Below are 20,208 nucleotides of genomic sequence, written 5' to 3' on the forward strand. Positions count from 1 at the left end.
GAGAGAGCAATATAACATCCTCTGAGTCTGCTTCTACACCTGCAAAGAGAGATATAAAAAGTTTACAAAGTCAGATTCCATCAGATCCTCCAGGTTGGTGAGAAAGTTTCCTCTCTAAGGAAACCCAGCAGGTTGCATCAAGTCTCTCCAAGCAGCATTCACTCCTCCTGAAAGAGCGTAGAGCCACAGTGGACAGTCGTCTGCATTGTTGATGGCTTTGCAGCAATCCCTCATACTGAGCATGCATGAAGCGACAGTGGAGAGGAAAACTGCCCTTTAACAGGGAGGAGAACCTCCAGCAGAACCAGAACCAGGCTCAGTGTGAACGCTCATCTGCCTCGACCCATTGGAGCTTAGAGAAGACAGAGCAGAGACACAGAAAGCTCAGAAGCTCACATTGACCCAGGAGTACTTTCTATGGTAATAGTGGATGATCTGCCTCCCCTGATGATGTCACAGCTAACAGAACGCCAGACCGTTCTATTAGTGTGTACCTGCTATGGAGAGAAAAATGACAGAACAAAGAATTAAAAGCTGAAATAACAACAAACATTGTAAATTGGAGAACAGTAGGAGAACTCAGCAGAGTTACTAATTACATTTATAATAGAAACTGAAATCGTTCTCTTGTCACAAAGCACGTCGCAAATCATAAACTTGGTTTTTATGATGTCTCCATCCTCTCTTGCAGAACCCTGCGTTCCCGAACAAATCACCCCTCTGTACAGCTTGTCCATCGGTCAGGTCCAGTGGGACAAGGCTGCTGGCGCCGACAACTACACCGTCAGAGGGGAAACGGAGCAGGGCCTCACCGTCTCCTGCACCACCCGCGACAACTACTGCACTTTATACAATATGGGCTGTGGGCAGGAGTACAACATCACCGTCACAGCGCACAACCGAGTGTGCGAAGACGTGTCCATCTCCACCGAACAAGCTGCTATTATGACCGGTGAGGAACACATCTGGAGCGGAAACACATCAGCAATACAGGAGAACACAGGCTGATTTGGAGTATAACATTTAGTTTAGCCACACTTAGCTTCTTTTAACTGCGACGCTAGTGCATAGATGGATAAATGCAGCTCATAATGCTCTGCTTCATTCAACCGATCCTGCCTCTTTGTTTTTTTTTCCTAGAGCCTTGCCCGCCTAACAACGTGGAGACCCATGTGAACTGTCAGGAGAACCTGGGAACTGTGTCGTGGGAGACCAGCTGGGGCTCTGTGGGCTACGAGGTGCAGCTCGCCGGGCGCGACGGCCACTCGCTCACCTGCCACACGAACACCACTTTCTGCAACGTGAAAGGCCTGCACTGCGGCGTCGTCTACTACACCAGCGTCATCGCCGTCGGAGAGATCCTCAACAGCAGCAGGTCCAACACGGTGTTGCTGACCGCAGGTACCACAGCTTTGTTTATAGTGCTGCATATGGAATAATTGAAACAGCCGTAACATGATCCAAAAATAGTATCTAAAATAAATTAAATAAAAATTAATATAACAAAACAATTATACAGTCAGTCAAACTTAAAGGCATACTATGCAACATTTTTCAGTTAATTGATGTGGTCCATACCGTTTTGGATGATTAAATGAGTCATTTCAGGTCGAACAAAGGTTTTCTCGGCCGCCCTGGTGGTCTGTGGGGGAAATATCGTACTTGCAATTGCAAGAGCTCACGGCCCGCACCCACAGGCTCAGAAGTCTTGTGCAAGACCGCGAGAGTCGGTCTTGCTTTACGGCGAGAACTCCATGTGTTTTTGCCCTGCCATTCACTATATGCACGCGCGAAAGCAACAACAAAGAACCGCGTGTTAACGTCAAATAAACATGCAAGCATATCGAGTTTTATTATTATTATTATTATTTGTATTTTTTTTTTTTTTTTGAATGTTGGCGAGACGCCAAGATAGCGCTGCGGGAAACCCTGATGTTCATACCTTCACTGTGTTAGTCATTGTTTGTACTGCCGTTTTTTCCACTTTTCGTTGCGTTCGCCTGCTCGCTAAGCTCAAAACAACCGCGCCTGGCTTGACGGAGAAACCAGAACAGCTGAGCATATTTACGACAGTGCACTTTTACTTTCGCCCTCTGGGGGGAGCCTCGCTGGAAAATCAATCCCGGTTGCATAGTATACCTTTAAAAAATAAAGTGTATTAAGTAAAAATATAATTCAAAGGTCAAAATTGTGTAAAAGGCCAGGGAGATGAAGGGATTTAATTCTGATGTCCAAGGGAAGGTGATTCTATGATTGAGGAGCTGCTGTAGCAAAAGCACACATTAGCAACACTTTATAAAGTACTAATTGGACTGCCATGAGGCATACTATAACAGTCATGTTATACTATATATACCAGGATGTAAATAATTTTTATAATTTTATTTATTATAACACTAGAGTGAACATCTTGGCTCTGACATAAACTGCCGGCGCGGGACTGATGAAAGGGAAACCTTGAGCACGATGTAGCGGCAATCGGCAACTTTTAATTTATTTAAAGGCGATTAACTAATGCGTTTCATCGGTTATCAAAAATCAAATCAGTCCTATAAATTACCAGTTAAATTAATTAATCTGAATTACTTATATTGACCTTATACAATATCAATTAATGTATGGTGATCAAGCAAAAGGGTTTGTGATTGATATTTATTCAAAGAACCAACATGGACAATGTTTGTGTTTCCTGAAAGTTATAAAATAAAAGAATAACATCTAAAATGAATGAATCGATGTCTTCTAAGTTACACATTGTTAATAGGTTCCCTCAGCAGCTTTCATTGATTATCTCCTCCCGTCTTTAGCTCCCTGCACAGCCGCCAACGTGGTCGCCAGCTCTGACTGCGACAACAACACAGCGGCAGTCTCGTGGAGCTACGGCGTGGGGGCCAGCTCCTACACGGTCACTGCCGTATCGACGGATGGCTACCAGGCTTCCTGCGAGACCAGCGAGCTCCGGTGCGTGCTGTCGGAGCTGAACTGTGGTCAGACGTACAACATCTCCCTCACAACCATCAGCGACCAATGTCAGATTGAGACGAGCACCGGCGTTTCCTTCAGCACGCGTAAGTCCAGCAAGAAGCAGCGGAAAACTGACTTATGTATTTTCATTACAGCTGCAATTGTCAACTTTTATGTTCCCTCCATGGATAAAACACGAATATAATAAACATCTTGAGGAAAACAGAAGCATGAAGAAGAAAAACTCGTCTTATGGGTCACCCATAACTTTTGCAGGGCACCAGAATAAAAACAGGTTCAAAACCAAAAGACAAAATATCCACAGCCTCATGTTTCTGAAATAAGTTAAAACATTTCATGACTAATAATTTTTTCTTGTAGGATTTCTCAGTTTGAATCACAAAGAAACCATTTATTAAATAATTGTTTACATTTTTCCACATGTTTCCCTGCGAAACAGTTTCAGTTCAGTTCATGTTCATTCAGTCAAGAAAATTCCTTTTCATGTGCAATGAAATTCTGTCTTTGCTGTACTCTCTAAATGCCGAATAAACAGGAAATGCACTGTATAGCTGTTATATTTGCATAAAAGCAATATACAAATATACAAAAAAAAATGCAGAAATGATTAAGCAATGTGATATAATGTGACATATCAGGTATGTGCAATGTAGAAAACAGTAAGTCAAATTATCTATGGAACCGAGATTCTTCTTATTTTTTTAATTTTATAAAATTTTAGAACAAAACTGATAATTCAATAACAATATATATTGATCGATAGATGTATATTGATGATAGAACAAAGGGTCAATTAAAAGTTCAATAGAATAACAATTTTTCTTCCTTTTAGCATTCTAGCCTATCATGTAGGTTAATATTAGTCATTACATCCTCCCAACCAATCACAACGCAGACCCAGGAACTAAGCTCCGCCCCCTTCAAAGAGTTCCGAGGGCACGTGTTCTTTTTTTCTTTTATAAAAACTTCCAGTTTTGGTAAAAAAGTGGTTGAATAAAGGGTTGAGTTTTAATTCAGTGTTTGTGTCTGTATCTAAAAATAAGTCATTAAACAACAGCATAAACTTAAATTTTATGTTTTGAATTAGCTGCGAATTATCGAAATCAATCCAATATGATTTCTATTATATTGATATGCTTTTTATCTGTATCGTCCAGCTCTACTCTCTCACATCTTTTGTCATTTAGCGATGTTCCGTTTATCAACCATTCTTCTGTTGAACCTCGTACCCAGGTCCCTGTAAGCCGCTCCGCGTTGGCGTGGACCTCCAGTGTGGGACGAGCGAAGCCAACATGTTCTGGGACGGAGACGAAGCCGCGGAGCTTTTCGTGGCCACGGCCACCAGCAGCGTGGGAACGACCTTGCAGTGTAACTCCACCAACTCCACCTGCCGGTTCCCTGGCTTGGATTGTGGAGAGAAATATGTGTTTTCTGTCGTCGCATTCAGTCACATGTGCTACAGCGAAAACAGCAGCTCTGTGGAGATCCAGACAGGTAGGACTGTTAACGCTTGTGCACAAACAGTAGCATTTCCTTTGCACTTTACAAAAACACATATAAATCAGATTAAGAACCGATTAAGAACAGGAGGTGTTACTTTAATAATTCAGCATCATATTCTCACTTTATGCTGGCATATATTTTGTGAAGTGCACCAGTCCCTCCTTCTGTAGGACACCATGTGAAGGTCCACTGTTTTCTTCTTCAATAACTTTATAAGGCATTAAACCAGTGAGCCTATTGGAAGCTTCTAAAGCTATGGCATCAAAAAGTTTTAACGACATTAATCTTGCCGTTAATTGAGGTGATCATATCTTATCTAAAATAAGCAAAACATTTTTTCTCTTGATTCATTGTCAGTCAAGGGGAAATTAAGGGTTATGTGTCTCATTTAAAGTATGTAAACATTTGGCTTGAACTGTGTTCAAGTGAAAATACACACACTGGAAAAAGGGAACAAAACTAAGTAAAATGTTGTTAAAATGCATGTAATTTGTCCTTGATTTGTGCAGGTAAATAAGATGATCTGCCAAAGGAATGAGTATTTTTTACCTTTAAAATAAGATAATTAGATATACTGCATTTGAAATGAGATGATGGAGATGAGTTGCTCCTAGTTTAAGTGCAACAATCTTTCTCCAGTGGTATATAATCTTATTCACCACCTCAAATCAAGGGAAAATACACTCATGTCAAGAAAAAGTTTAGTTACTTTTAGTTCTATTTTGTAGTTTAATGATATACATTTAACAAAAAGAAGCATATAGAATACATTGATATAATTATCTACATAGCTACATAGTTCTTATAAAAGTTAAACCAAATCAACAATCTTAGTCTAACTTCCATGCTGAAAATAGTTAAATTATATATATTTTTTATATAATAATGCACCATTTATCCCTATTTCTTCATTTTCCAGAGCCATGCCAGCCAACCGGCTTGTCAGTCAACGGATCATGCCACAGTGAGATGGTGACGTTGGACTGGAACGAGGCTCAGGGAGCAGAGCAGTACTTGGTGACCGCCGCCGGAGATCTGGGCTACATTTCAACTTTCCAAACCAACGAGACGAATATCGAAGCCGACCTGCCCTGCGGACAGATGTTCACCTTCACCGTAACGGGACAAGACGATCGATGCCAGAGTGCCGTAAGCCAGCCCAAAAAATACAAAACAGGTGTGTTTATCGTTTGGTTAGCTTTATTTCATTACGTGCATCATTTAGTGAGCGATTATGTGACTTTTCACGTCGTCGTCCCTCCTCCCTCAGGTCCCTGCATCCCGGAGCACCTGCAGAGCTACACGCGCTGCGAGGACAGCCTCGGCTCCGTCAGCTGGACCACGTACGCCAACGCAGAGTCGTACTTGGCCGTAGCGGTGGGAGGGGACGGCCACATCCACGAGTGCACCACCAACACCACCGGCTGCACGTGGAACGACCTGCACTGCGGCGAAATCTACACCGTTAACGTCATCGCAATCGACTACCATTGCAGCAGCATGCCGAGCAACAGCGCCACAATTCGCATGGGTGAACCAGCTTTTAAAGATAAAACAGTACACAGTTGAAAATCATGAATGAGTGAATGAATGGAAGGAATTTATTTCAGCCAATTAACAAATTTAACAAATAATAATGAATAAATCAATTTCAGGAATTAACAAATAATAATAAATAAATCAATTTCATAAATACTTCAAAACAAACAGTACCACATAAAAAAGTAATTGGTAAACATTACATAAACTTTTCTGTTCCAAATAATTTGAACATAAACAGAATTGAGATAAACAAACTTTTCCTCTAAATAAACTTGTCAGTATATTTACCCTAACTTTGATTAATGTAAGTTGTCTGAAAAGGGGTATGAAGAAGTAAAACTTATATTTCATACCCCTCCTCCCTCTAATTGCACTTAAAGTAACATTAAAGTACCTCCCTGTTTAACAACTATGTTTTTGATCCAAAATTCACAAGAACAAATAACAAATATACACAATTATATATATATATATATATATATATATATATATATATATATATATATATATATATATATATATATATATATACCCCAGCACCAGTACAGAAGACCCAGAAACCCGGGCCAGCATGATTCTACCCCCCCACCCCAACTCATCAAGCCGTCCCCTGAATCATGAGGGACTTATTGTTATTATGATCAAACTAAATTAAAAGATTGTAGACACAAAAAATGTGAGCGGTGCTATATTTTCTGGGTCATCTGTGCGCTTTGAAGTTTGTTTTTGTCCAGATTATTTATAAATGTCAAACTTCCTCCGTCTTCTTCTCCTAGCGCCATGCATACCTGGAGGGTTGACCTCATCTATCAACTGCTCTACGAAGGTGACTGCTGCTTCGACTGGAAGTACATTTAGGTTTTTAGGTCAAATCTGAGCTGACCAAGATGCATTTTGATCTTTTCCAAAGGTCGGATCACTGGCCTGGAACGCCAGCGAGACCGCTGAGTATTACATTGTGACCGCAGAGACAAACAGCGGCCACAAAGTGCAGCTGAGCACCAACGACACATGGACCTTCATCTCCGAGTTCATGTGCGGCCAGGAGTACTTCCTGTCTGTTCAGGCAGCCGACTCTGTGTGCACCAGCCGTCCCAGCCAGCCTTCAACGCTCTTTTCAGGTAGATACTCATCGCGTCCCGTGGAATTTGTGCTTTCTATAGAAATGGCCTTCCAAAATCCACCTAAGGTAAAAGTGAAAGACACAATACTCTAATCTTAGTGCCTGAAATGACCTGAGAAGAGTTAATTGACAAAACCGTCGGTCCCTTTGTGCTTCTGCATCTTAATGGCAAATCCACCAAGAGTGTGTCTCTCTAAAAGCCTTCGTCTTAATCTCATCTAACAAAATTTCATGGTTCCAGTAAGATTCCCATCAGAGTTTAGCAAACTTCTAATGTTTAATTCAATTCAATTCAGTTTTACTTATATAGCACCAATTCATGAAACATGTCATCTCAAGGTACTTTCCAAAGTCAAATTCAATCAGATTATACAGATTGGGTCAGATTATACAGATTGGTCAAAAAGAAATTCCTATCTAAGGAAACCCAGCAGGTTGCATCAAGTCTCTCCAAGCAGCATTCACTCCTCCTGAAAGAGCGTAGAGCCACAGTGGACAGTCGTCTGCATTGTTGATGGCTTTGCAGCAATCCCTCATACTGAGCATGCATGAAGCGACAGTGGAGAGGAAAACTCCCCTTTAACAGGGAGGAAAACCTCCAGCAAAACCAGAACCAGGCTCAGTGTGAACGCTCATCTGCCTCGACCCACTGGGGCTTAGAGAAGACAGAGCAGAGACACAGAAAGCACAGAAGCTCACATTGATCCAGGAGTACTTTCTATGTTAGATGGTAATAGCGGATGATCTGCCTCCCCAGATGATGTCACAGCTAACAGAACACCAGACCAGGTGTACCTTCTATGAAGAGAAAAAGAGAGAGAGAGAACAAAAAGTTAAAAATCTAAAATGATGACGACAAGCAATGCAAATTGGACAGCAGTAGGAGAACTCAGCAGAGTGAGAGAAATGGACCCTTCTGATCAAAAAATACGTTTTTTTATTGCCCTGCCCTCCAAACAAGCCCTATTTCATGTGCCTTCACTCCCCTCTGCATTTTCATGTCTCTTATACAGGCAACCTTGAACTAAAATGGAAAAGTTGGAGCGTTTGCATCATTTTATTTAGTGAACATGGCAAGAACTTTGTATATATATATATATATATATATATATATATATATATATATATATATATATATATATATTTAACTTTTTTTGCTGCAGTTCTCTTAACATCGGTGGTGAGATGAGTTTGAATCCTCGTACATCCATGTTTGTCACGTGTCCAGTTTGGTTTTAAGGTTTAAATCATTGCTCTGATTGATGATGGAGGTAACCTTATGTGAGAAGGTATTTTACTTTCATAGGTCTTTACCAGCCTGTGAAGGTCAACGTGAGGCTTGACCGGCGTGTTCGATCGACTTTCCCACCTTGAACCGTGGTTTAAAAGAAATTAGCTGTGTCAGCATATTTATATAACGGGGATGCGATAAGTTTTGGGTTGATGACTGAAAGTTCCTAGACAGCTGGCTTAGCCTAAAAAAACTGATTTGATTCTTTCCACCGCTCAGAGCCCTGCCCGCCCACTCAGGTGCACAGCGTCCTGAACTGCTTATCAAACATCGCTCTGCTGTCGTGGACCGGCTCGGCGGGCGCGGAGTACTACACCGCCACAGTAACGGCAGACGACGGCCAAGCCATGAACTGTGCCTCTGACAAGGAGCAGTGCGCCATTCCCAACATCCCGTGTGGAAAGAACAACTTGGTGACCGTCGTCGCTTCCAACGGGATCTGCGATTCGGCCCCCAGTCAAGCAGACATTCTGCAGTCTGGTGAGTTATTAGACCTTTAAATGTTTCTTTAATCCCTCTCTCATTATAAAAGAAAGGAAGAAATAACTGATAAAGGAGCTTAATTCATCCACCTTTGCTTTATTTTCCTCTACATCGTTTCATTTACACTAGGGCTGGACGATATAGAAAAAAAGCATATCGATAAAATAGAAACTATATTGATTGATATCGATAATTATCAACAAATTCAAAACATATTTTAAGTGCAGCCCTGGCAATTTTATGCAACCTAGTTTTAGATACAGAACACACAAACACTGAATTCAAATTCAAACCTTTATTCAACCAACTTTTTACCAAAACTACAAGTTTTTTAAAAAAGAACGCATGCTCTCTGAACTCTTTGAAGGGGGCGGAGCTTGGTTCCTAGGTCTATGTTGTGATTGGTTGGGAGGACGTAATGACTGTAATATTATCATACATGATAGGCTAGAATGCAAAAGGAAGGAAAACTGTTATTCTATTGAACTTTTTATTTTATAGATATACGTCTATTGATCAATATATATTATTGAATTATCGTCCAGCCCTAACTTTTACACAATATTAAAACAAGTCAACATTGTTTCCATGACAAAGTTATAAAAGAGGAGAAAATCTGAACGTAATGCATAAATAATCTGTGCAACACGATGTACTCTGCTAATGCTTTCTGTTCTAAAAAAAAAAAAAGACTTTTTGTTACTGAAAAGGTTTTACATGTGCCTTAAATAATCCACGTTTCCCCAGTTCCATGTGTTCCCACTGATGTGAGAGCGACAGTCGACTGCACCAAAAACGAGGCTGTTGCATCCTGGAGCGTCAGCGACGGCGCTCTGTTGTACAAAGTGATGGCGGTGAGCACGCAGGGCGCCCAGTCCTGGTGTGAAACGCAACACACAAACTGCACCTTGACCAACCTGACCTGTGGACACCAGTACCATGTCCAGGTGGTAGCCGAGGACAACATCTGCTCGAGCTTGCTAAGCCCAGCGGTTAAGTTTGAATCAGGTAGAGCGTTGGCCATTTAAAATATTGCTGTTTTTACTTTTTCATGTGACTGATCCATTTACGGTTATTTATCCCGTCTCCTAGTTCCCTGCACACCCAACGTCGGCTCGGTGGTTTTGGACTGCTACACCAACTCGGCCCTCCTGGACTGGGTGTATTCTGAGGGCGCCCTGAACTACACGTCCACAGCCCGGTCCTCCAGTGGCCACGTTTCCACCTGCACCACCAACCACACCAACTGCGAACTGGAGAACCTGCAGTGTGGCCAAACCTACGATGTGGTCACTGTAGCTTCAAACGATCAATGCAGCAGTCCGCCTAGCACCGCGCAGCAGCTGGAATCAGGTAGATACTCAAAAGGAGAATATGAGCCTTGAGTTTAAGGACGCACTATTGCTATGTGGCAAGGATTTGCACAAAATTACCGTATAAACAAAACAAAGCATTGAACCATGACTGTCATATGTTGGTTAGAGGTTGCTGCACTGCAAAAACGGAACTAAAAATAAGTAAAATTTTCTTAAAATGAGGGCATCTGTCCTTGATCTGAGCAGGTAAATAAGATGATCTGCCAAAGATTTTTGCACTTAAAATGGGAACAATTCATCTCTATCATCATATTTCAAGTGCAGGGTGTCTAATTATCTTATTTTAGGGGTAAAAATGCTCATTCCATTGGCAGATAATATTATTTATCTTCTTTAAATCTAGGACAAAAATATTAATTTTAAAAAAACATTTTACTTTTTTTTAGGTCAGTTTTTGCAGTGTGGTGGGTGCGAAAGCTTGGGAGTTGCATGATGAGGTGAAAGGCGGTTTGTTGGGAACAAAAAAAAAATGTACAGACAGGCAAGCGAAAGTCGAATCAGGAACACAAGAAGGAGGGAACCGGAACAGGGGTAGCGTAACAGAGGACCTGACACTAGCTACATTTACATGGACAAAAGCAATAGGAATGAAGGGCTGATCGGAAACAACGAGCCAGTCAGAATATTGTGAGCCCTTGAAAATGTTTTAACGACATTAATCTCAGCGTTAATTGAGATTATCTTACCTAAAATAAATAAAAATGTTTTGTCTTGATTTATTGTCAGACAAGGGGAAACTAGGTGTCTCGTTTAAAGTATGTAAACATTTGGCTTGAACTGTGTTCAAGGGAATATGCACACACTGCAAAAAGGGAACAAAACTAAGTAAAAGTTTCTTAAAATGACTCTATTTTGTCCTTGATTTGACCAGGTAAATAAGACGTCCTGCCAATTTTACACTTAAAAAAAGGTAATTAGATAAACTGCACTTGAAATAAGATGATGGAGATGAGTTGTACATATTTTAAGTGCAATAGTCTTACTCCGCTGGCATATAATTTTATTCACCTGCTCAACTCAAGGGCAAATACACTCATTTCAAGAAAAAGTTTACTTTTAGTTCTGTTTTGCAGAGAGAGGGATGGTTTACACCAATTGATGATCCAATCAGGGTGCACGTAAACGCTTTTCTTTGCTGTTGAGTGGCAGAAATACGCCAAGAAGCAAAACTGTCGGTGCTCCTGATACAACCTTTCTATTCAAGCATTAAAAAAGCTCAAAATTATTATTTATTAAGTAACGACTCAACCTAATTAGAACCTGGTGCGAGCCAAGCCTGGGCGCTCGTAACATGACGTTGTAGGCGATTGGAGGATTTCAACACCTCCTTCAGCGATCCTCCTTCCTTCTATTCATTTGTTGTTTTGTTGTTTTTTCTTCCAGTGCCTTGTCCTCCCGAAGACGTCGTGACGGTTCTGGACTGCGACAGCAACACGGCTCAGGTGGAGTGGCAGGCCAGCGGCGGCGCCGACTCCTACGTCGTTCAAGCGTTCGGCGTGGAGGCGCACGAAACCAACTGCTCGACGGACTCGCAGTCCTGCGTCCTGGCCGACCTGCTGTGCGGCTTCACCTACAACGTCAGCGTGATCGCCATCAACAGCGTGTGCAACGTATCGCAGAGCAGCGTGCATCACCTGCAAGCAGGTGAACATTTAAAAACAGTTAAAAGTTTTTTTTCTCTTTCTTTTTTTCTTTTTTTTTCTTTGTTTCCTTTTTTCTTCTCTTTTTTCCCTTTTTTTCTCTTTTTTCCCCTTTTTTTCTTTCTTTTTTCTTTGTTTCCCTTTTTTCTCTCTTTTCCTTTTTTTCTTCTTTTTTCCCTTTTTTCTTTCTTTTTTTCCTTTCTCTTTGTTTCCTTTTTCTTCTCTTTTTTTCCCTTTTTTCTTTCTTTTTTCCTTTCTCTTTGTTTCCCTTTTTTCTCTTTCTCTTTTTTCCTTTTTTTCTTCTCTTTTTTTCCTTTTTTCCCCTTTTTCTTTTTTTTCTTTTTTTCCCTTTTTTCTTTTTTTCCTTTTTTTCTTCTCTTTTTTTCTTTCTTTTTTTCCTTTCTCTTTTTTTCCTTTTTTTCTTTTTTTCTCCTTTTTTCTCTTTTTTTTCCCCATTTTTCTCTTTTTTTCCTTTTTTTCTCTTTTTTTCCCCTTTTTTTTCTTTCTTTTTTTTCTTTGTTTCCCTTTTTTCTCAATTGAAACATTTTCTTAACAATCGGTGATCGGTGACCCCCGTTGTGCTGTTGTAGTGCCCTGTGTACCTGATCTAGTGGAAGCCCGGGTGGTCTGTGAGTCTGGCGGGGTCATGGTCTCCTGGGAGCAGAGCAAAGGGGCCCTATCCTACACCACGGTGGCACAGGGCCACGGCGGGCACGCCTCCGTGTGCAACAGCACCACAACCAGCTGCCTGCTGGATGACGTCCGGTGCGGCCTGAACTACTCGGTCACAGTCACCGCGTCAGACGACACGTGCAGCAGTGCTGAAAGCTTCGCTGTGGAGATTGACACAGGTACACTTCCCGGTTTTGGATCCCGTTTATCCTTTAATCGTACGGCTTTATACTGATATTGTATTTAACCTCTTTCCTTTTATGCCCACCTGTGGGTTCGCAGTGCCATGTGTGCCACAGAGCGTCACGGCAGAGATGGCGTGCGGCAACAACACAGGCGTGGTGTCGTGGGAAGAGCATGAAGGAGTGTCTTTGTACCGCGTGCAAGCCTTTGGACCCGACGGTCACAAAGTGTACTGCAGCAGCAGCGAAACCAGCTGTGAGCTGCCCGACATGCATTGTGGCCAGCTCTACAACGTGACGGTGACCGCTCAGGACGGACGCTGTGACAACAGCGACGCCTACCTCAACCTAAAGTCTGGTAAAAATAAATAACTTGTACTATCCTTTTTTTCCCATGCTTTGTTTTTCTTATCTGGGGAGTTTTATGTTTACATTGCTGTGCAGAAGTACTTGTCCCCCTTACAGTTATCTTCAACATTGACTTTTTTTTTATCACACTTAACATGTTTCTGATCATCAAGAGTTACAGGCCAAGGTTAAATGATGACAGAGACGGGTAGAGTAGCCACTTAAATAAGTATTCAGTTAGAAGGTTACTGAAGTACTGAGTAACTAATCATAACAACGGACAATTTAATATTTAAAAATTATGTAATCGGACAGACAGAAATACAAGGTTCGGTGCAAATTCTGGTATTTTAAAGACAACATTGAAAACATATACAAAGAATAACATAATTACAAAACAACAATTTCAGGCAAAAGAAACTATTTTCTAAATAATCTTTTCAACATTACACTTGAAAGCAATACTTACAGCTATTAATGTATATACTGTTAGAACGGTGCAAAGTACTTCCAGTGACAATATCTACTGTTTACTATACATTCATCTGAGCTCCAAATGGCTCAATGAGCTCAGCAGATAAAAATAACATTAAAATAACAAAGTTGTGTACAAATAAGAAGTCTGACTTTAACATATACTCTGGGTTTTTGTCTCTCTGGTGGATTTTTGGTTAAACGAGTATTTTCTTTATACGTGAAGTTACTCACAGTAGGAAGAGTAGCCAGAAAGTTTATTCAAGTAATAGTAGCAATACTTGAGTATTTGTGTATTTTTCCTCTATTTGAGCAGGTAAATAATATGACTCATGTAAAAAAGTAAAACTACTCTTAAAAGTACATTTGGTTCAAAAAGTTACTCAAGTAAATGTAACTTTTTTTTGGATGAGGAATTAAGATTTGTTTAGAAAGCTGAATTTAATTTTGCCTGCCTGAATACAACCAGACTTGCAGAACCAAGAAATCCCTTAAAAAAAAAAAAAGACCTGGAAGCTTAAAGATCTGAAAAAATGTTAAACATCTCCCGTTCTAAAGAAATTCAAGCACTACACTGCAAAAAGGGAACTCAAAGTAAGTAAAATGTTCTTGAAATGTGTGTATTTTTCCTTGATTTGAGCATGTAAATAAGACTATTTACCAACGGAATAATATTTTTGCACTTAAAATAAGAACAATTCATCTCCATCATCTTATTTCAAGTGCAGGATGTCTAATTATCTTATTTTAGGGGTAAAAATACTCATTCCATTGGCAAATGGTCTTATTTAGCTGTTTAAGGAAAAATATACAAATTTCAAGAAAATTGCACTTACTTTTAGTTCCCTTTCTGCAGTGTAAAGAGAAATAAAAGTCACTAAATGTCTAGAAAGAGTTACAAAACCATAATGCATCATCTATAGAGAAAGAAAATGGAACAGCAGTGAAGCTTTCCAGGAGAGGATAACCTACCAAAATGGCTCCAACAGCCCATCAACTCATTCAGGAGGTCAGAAAAGAACCCAGAACGTCATCTAAGTCTATTTATGCCTGCGTTGCTCCAGCTGAGGTTCATCTTTCTGCAAGAGGAAAGCGACGGAACAAGAATTTAATCCACAGGAGAGCAACATGCCAAAAACGACTGAGTTTAGCTTTAGTTAACTAAATCTGAACTCATTCCCGTACATAAGGGTACCTTGCATATCAGTATAAAACATATTCCTCTCTATGGTTTTAGTTGTTTTTTGCTGTAGTATCCATTTCCACTGAAGGCATGATAAAGCTGTACGTCTTACCGCACTTTCTCCCTCCCTCCCAGTGCCTTGCAAGCCCACCAACGTCGGCGCTTCCCTCCGCTGCCACACAAACTCTGCTGCGGTGACATGGGAGCGGGCCAGCGGGGCGATCTCTTACGTAGCAGTGGGAGTTGCTGCAGATGGGAGTCACCGGGCCGAGTGCAACAACACGATGACCTACTGCGACCTGGAGGACCTGCAGTGTGGACAGACCTACAGGGTCAGCGTGTTCAGCCAGGACGAGTCCTGCTCCAGCGTGGAGAGCAACAAGACTGACGTGAAGACAGGTATGAGCTCAAGCCCCGCCTAGTTGAGGGATGTCGTTCAGTAGTCTGGAGGCTGGAATTACATTTGTCTTCTCTTTGTCGCTTTCATCCGTCAGCCCCGTGTCCGCCTCAGAACGTGGCTGTGGACGCACAATGTGCCAAAGGGGCCATGGTCGTCTCCTGGGCTCCCAACCCCGACGCCCAGTACTTCCACGTGGCGGTAGTGAGCAACACCGGCGCGAGACTCTACTGCAACTCCAGCGGCAACGCTTGCACCCTGAACAACCTGCCTTGCGGGCAGCACTACAACGTCACGGTCCTGTCTGTCAGAGGCTCCTGTGAGAGCAAACCAAGCGCCGTGGTGGCAACTTGCTCAGGTAAGCATCCTCTGACGGGAAGTATTCACCTATTCATGTAGCGTTTAGGTGTCAAGGTGAAAAAGTTGGAAACATGCAACCTTTTCTGCTTTTATACTCCAGCAGTTTAAGCTGCTATAGGCTTAGGCTGCTGGAGGACATCAGGGTCTATTTCTCTCACTCTGCTGAGTTCTCCTACTGCTCTCCAATTTCCAGTGTTTGTTGTTATTTCAGCTTTTACCTTTTGGTTCTCTATTATTTTTTTCTCTTCATAGAAGGTACACCTGGTCTGGCGTTCTGTTATCTGTGACATCATCAGGGGAGACAGATCATCCTCTATTACCATCTAACATAGAAAGTACTCCTGGGTCAATGTGAGCTGCTGTGCTTTCTGTGTCTCTGCTCTGTCTTCTCTAAGCCCCAGTGGGTGGAGGCAGATGAGCGTTCACACTGAGCCTGGTTCTGGTTCTGCTGGAGGTTCTCCTCCCTGTTAAAGGGGAGTTTTCCTCTCCACTGTCGCTTCATGCATGCTCAGTATGAGGGATTGCTGCAAAGCCATCAACAATGCAGACGACTGTCCACTGTGGCTCTACGCTCTTTCAGGAGGAGTGAATGCTGCTTGGAGAGACTTGATGCAACCTGCTGGGTTTCCTTAGAGAGGAAACTTTCTGACCCACCTGGAGGATTTGATTGGTTTTGACTTTGGAAAGAGTCTTAAGATGACATGTGTTGTGAATTGATGCTATATAAATATAATTGACTTGAATAAATACAAATATGTTATTCACTATATTATAAATTAAAAGTAAAACCCCTCTCATGGTTCACGTGCCACAGCTCCGTGTGTTCCTACGAAGCCCGACGGCCACCTGGACTGCGTGTCAAACTCCGCCTGGGTGACCTGGACCCCCTCAGCGGGGGCAACCAGCTACTTCGTGCTGGGCAAGGCAGAAAGTGGTCACAACTCCAGCTGCACTTCCTCCTCCTCCCCCTGTGAGGTGGAAGACCTGAAATGCGGGACCCTCTACACCTTCCATGTCACGGCGATCAACCAGCACTGCAGCAGCAATCACAGCACCACCTTCGAGATTGAGACAGGTATTCATTTTTACTCAGGTAGAGATGTTGAGCCTGACCTTACTGATTATATTTTATTTTACAAAAGCAATATAATGGATATAAAAAATTTTTTTTTTTCTAGATTTAGCAGTTCTGAAGATCCTCCTATTTAAGCATCAACGCATATTACTGTAATCTTTATCAGATTCGTTTCTGACAACCCGAAAGTGTACAAAGGGTATTATGCTGACAGTTTTTAGTCCAAAAATGTTCTTAGCTTTAATGCATTTGATGAACTATAAGAAAAGATCGGAGATCTGAGGAAAATTGGTGGTTTACTCTGAAGCCATTACATCTGTATTGAGATTTTATAACTTTTCAGAATAAAATGTATATATTCTTCTTATATTTTTTAAACTACCTGGACTTTATTTTATTGGTCTTTTATCTAATTTCCCCCATGCCATAAAGACCTTGTTATTGCTTTTTTTTTTTTTGCTTTATAACAGACTTTGACCATATGTAACTCAAAATCTGTCGGGCCTAGATGCGTCGAACCAGAACCCAGCTATCCTGGACTAAATATGTAGTCTTTAAGGCACAGTTTGTGGCTGAGGATTCCTTGAATCAGCTTAAGAACAGCAGTTTTAGATAGAAAAACCCTGATCCAAGAAGCTGAAGAGGCCAACAAAACATAAAAAACCTGAAATGTGTTCTTTGTGACCCAAAAACCAAAACAATCAAGAAAGTGAACTAAATCTTATGCTGTGATGTGGTGAATTGAAAATCTAAGATGACCCAGCTTAAAAAGCCCACTTTTCATGCTTTGTTCCAGAACTTTTCAGACCTGGAAAATGTCAAATTAAGTATTTTACTTTGTCAAACTGTGCTGGAACACGGCTAGAACAATAGATTATTTGATTTGGATTTCCTTTCATCTCATTGTGGGACTTTCTGAACTCTGCTGATGCTGATATGTGGTGAATGTCCGTCCACTTAGGTCCTTGCGCTCTGGAGGCCATCAGTGCAACAACTAAATGCAACAGCGACACCATCCTGGTCGAGTGGAAGCAGATGCCGAACTCGCCCCTCTACCTGGTCACGGCGGAGGCCACCGATAAAACCGTCCTCTCCTGCAACAGCTCATCCAACTGGTGCGTCCTCCAGGATGTCCGCTGCGGCCTGCAGTACAGCGTCATAGTGTCAGCTTCCTCTGACAAGTGCAGCAGCCTGAGAAGTCCCCCAGCCAAGATCAAAACAGGTACTCTGGGACTCGCTTGGGTCTCGTCACGCACGTCTTTAGAGAAACTTCATACAATGCTTGTCGTCCTTCAGCCCCCTGCGTCCCGAGCAACGTGACGGTGGTGCCGCAGTGCGAGGACAAGGGAGCCGCGGTTTCGTGGGCGAAATCGCCCGTGGCCACATCCTACCAGCTGACGGCCACGGGACGAGACGGACACGTGGCGAGCTGCAGCAGCCCGGAGAACAACTGCTCGCTGGCCGGCCTCCACTGCGGGCAGGAGTACGGCCTGAGCATCACGGCCGTGGGAGACAACTGTACCAGCTACCCCGGCAACTCGTCCTTCAGAACAGGTACGTCGATCGGACGCGTGTCGGAAAGTTAGCTGAGACGGTAGCCACTGCAGGCTGCAGATGGACAGAATTAACCGTGTGAGGGGCCGATAGCCACGCCCCTCTTCAAATGCCAGGTTCAGAGACAAAAGTTACATTGATAGATAATTTCCTGTTCAATTGCAACACAGATCTGTTTTACACAGAATGAGTAAAGCCGGGCGTACACTGTTCGAGTTTTTTGTCCTTTTCTGGACGATTCTTCAGTCATGTGAGGATCGGGCCGAGTTTCAGCTTGGTCATTCGTCCTGCGTCGTGTAGCATACAGCTGGTAACGAGTGCCGATTCGCCTCTCACGATCACCTCCCTATCAGGAATCGTACGGTCGGATGAAAATTAAACATGATTGAAATTTAGTCGGCCCTCCTGAGGTGATGGTGAGCGCCTCCTGCTGTTGAAGCAGAGCTAGGAGCCGATTTCCCCCAACCTCGCGCACTGGGCATGCGCAAACAAGGAAATTCTTCTTCGTCTTTACAGACGAAAACATAGGAGTGGAGAGAAGCATGGCAGCGGTACGTTAGCCTCGTGAGACCATCCTGATCTCGCGAGCTTTCAAGGTTTCACTCGCAGATCAGTCTGGCTACTCTCCGTTAAAGAAAATTTGGAGCCGTTCACCAAACGAACGTCCAATCAGCGTTGGCTTTGAGGCGGGTTGAGGTGTGACGCAACGAGAAGCGCGACAGTTCAGTCTAAAGAACATGGCGGCTTCAGCCGATGAAACTAGCGTTAGCGTGGCTATCGAGCAAGTTTTATCGGAATTACAGAGTATTTCTTCACTGAAAGAAGAGCAAAACACTGCTCTGGAGGCTTTTCTCAGAGGAAAAGATGTTTTTGCTCTTCTTCCGACTGGTTTCGGCAAGAGCTTGTGGTTGTGTATTCGTCGTCGCTGTTAGTACGTCATATGCTTCGTTGATCTGATTGGTTTATTTGGCCCGTCTATCACCAACATAGGCCAATCAGCTAACCAGTATTTTTGCCCCTTCCCAAAATTACTTAAACGGAAGGTTTCCAGATGGATATGCAGAGCAAATCCATCTGGCGGAGTCAGGTTAGCGGTACGTGTGACATGGAGCGAAACTACGGAGGAGAAACTTGTAGAGTTGCCTTTGTTCTAGTGAGCCTCATGTTTAACAGTGAGCGTCGACACTTCCGTCTTTTTCTTCTTCTAATGTTAACATTGGGCTTCCGGGTAGACGAGTCCGAGTAGCGCCATCTCTCTGCGGGGCTGAGTCCGACGTGTGGTTTTTAGACGTACGGTGTAAAGACTCAGGTCGCATCAGGGCGTCGGGCCGTACAGTAAGAACAGAGATGGTGAGCTGTGAACTTTTAAACCCTTCAGGTTTCACCGTACAGTTTGAGCTGTATCTGAGTACAACGATTGAAAATATCGTACAGTGCAAGCACGGCTTAAGCTTCAACAGCCTTTGTGCCCGCTCTAGAATTAAGACATATTTCAACAAACTTTTGCTGTAATACGAGCGTCGAATCAGCATTTCTCGTCCTCGTTAAGCAGGACTGCCGATCTTTTCCCTGCAACGGTTCAAATCTATCATATTTACAGCAGTTATGGACTGCGATAATGCCCATTTCAAGCTGAGATTAAGATCTCAGGATATTACTGCCACTGCCTTATTTTACAATATGTTCTTTTTGTACCAAACCTACCTTTTAGGATTGTGTGAAGCATTTTAAAGACCATAAAATGCCCCACTTCTCGATGCATACACGTGAAGAATACATGAGACTGTGTTGTGTAGCATAAAACCCGTATCTTGTGGTGTTGCTTTATCAGTTATGTTCTTTACTGTATATATTTATCTCAAAAGCCATGAATTTTGGCGTGCATAGGTAGACTTTTGTCCCCTGGAAGCTAAAACGCTGCAGAGCAGAGTGGTTTCTGCATTCCCTCTCTGACTTCCCTCGTCTTTTTTCCCCTCTCAGTGCCTTGCCCACCTTCCAACCTCACTGTGGACGTCGACTG

At 42.5% G+C, this 20,208-nt stretch overlaps 1 protein-coding gene across 1 annotated transcript in view; it reads left to right on the plus strand.

Annotated features, from left to right (window-relative positions):
- LOC105936915 overlaps positions 1-20,208 on the plus strand; it is a 62,989-nt gene that overhangs the window by 37,865 nt on the left and 4,916 nt on the right. Inside the window, exons 36-55 of the mRNA XM_036141644.1 lie at positions 692-952; positions 1,141-1,401; positions 2,808-3,068; positions 4,219-4,479; positions 5,408-5,665; positions 5,759-6,019; positions 6,807-6,856; positions 6,941-7,151; positions 8,664-8,924; positions 9,675-9,935; positions 10,020-10,280; positions 11,687-11,947; positions 12,534-12,794; positions 12,898-13,155; positions 14,938-15,201; positions 15,297-15,557; positions 16,374-16,634; positions 17,596-17,856; positions 17,931-18,188; positions 20,169-20,208. The exon at positions 20,169-20,208 is cut by the window's right edge and continues 221 nt beyond it. Coding sequence (XP_035997537.1) covers positions 692-952; positions 1,141-1,401; positions 2,808-3,068; positions 4,219-4,479; positions 5,408-5,665; positions 5,759-6,019; positions 6,807-6,856; positions 6,941-7,151; positions 8,664-8,924; positions 9,675-9,935; positions 10,020-10,280; positions 11,687-11,947; positions 12,534-12,794; positions 12,898-13,155; positions 14,938-15,201; positions 15,297-15,557; positions 16,374-16,634; positions 17,596-17,856; positions 17,931-18,188; positions 20,169-20,208 — 4,732 coding nt within the window. The remainder of the gene's footprint in view (positions 1-691; positions 953-1,140; positions 1,402-2,807; positions 3,069-4,218; positions 4,480-5,407; positions 5,666-5,758; positions 6,020-6,806; positions 6,857-6,940; positions 7,152-8,663; positions 8,925-9,674; positions 9,936-10,019; positions 10,281-11,686; positions 11,948-12,533; positions 12,795-12,897; positions 13,156-14,937; positions 15,202-15,296; positions 15,558-16,373; positions 16,635-17,595; positions 17,857-17,930; positions 18,189-20,168) is intronic.

The sequence above is a fragment of the Fundulus heteroclitus genome, chromosome 9, assembly GCF_011125445.2.
Source record: "Fundulus heteroclitus isolate FHET01 chromosome 9, MU-UCD_Fhet_4.1, whole genome shotgun sequence".
Classification (NCBI taxonomy): domain Eukaryota; kingdom Metazoa; phylum Chordata; class Actinopteri; order Cyprinodontiformes; family Fundulidae; genus Fundulus; species Fundulus heteroclitus.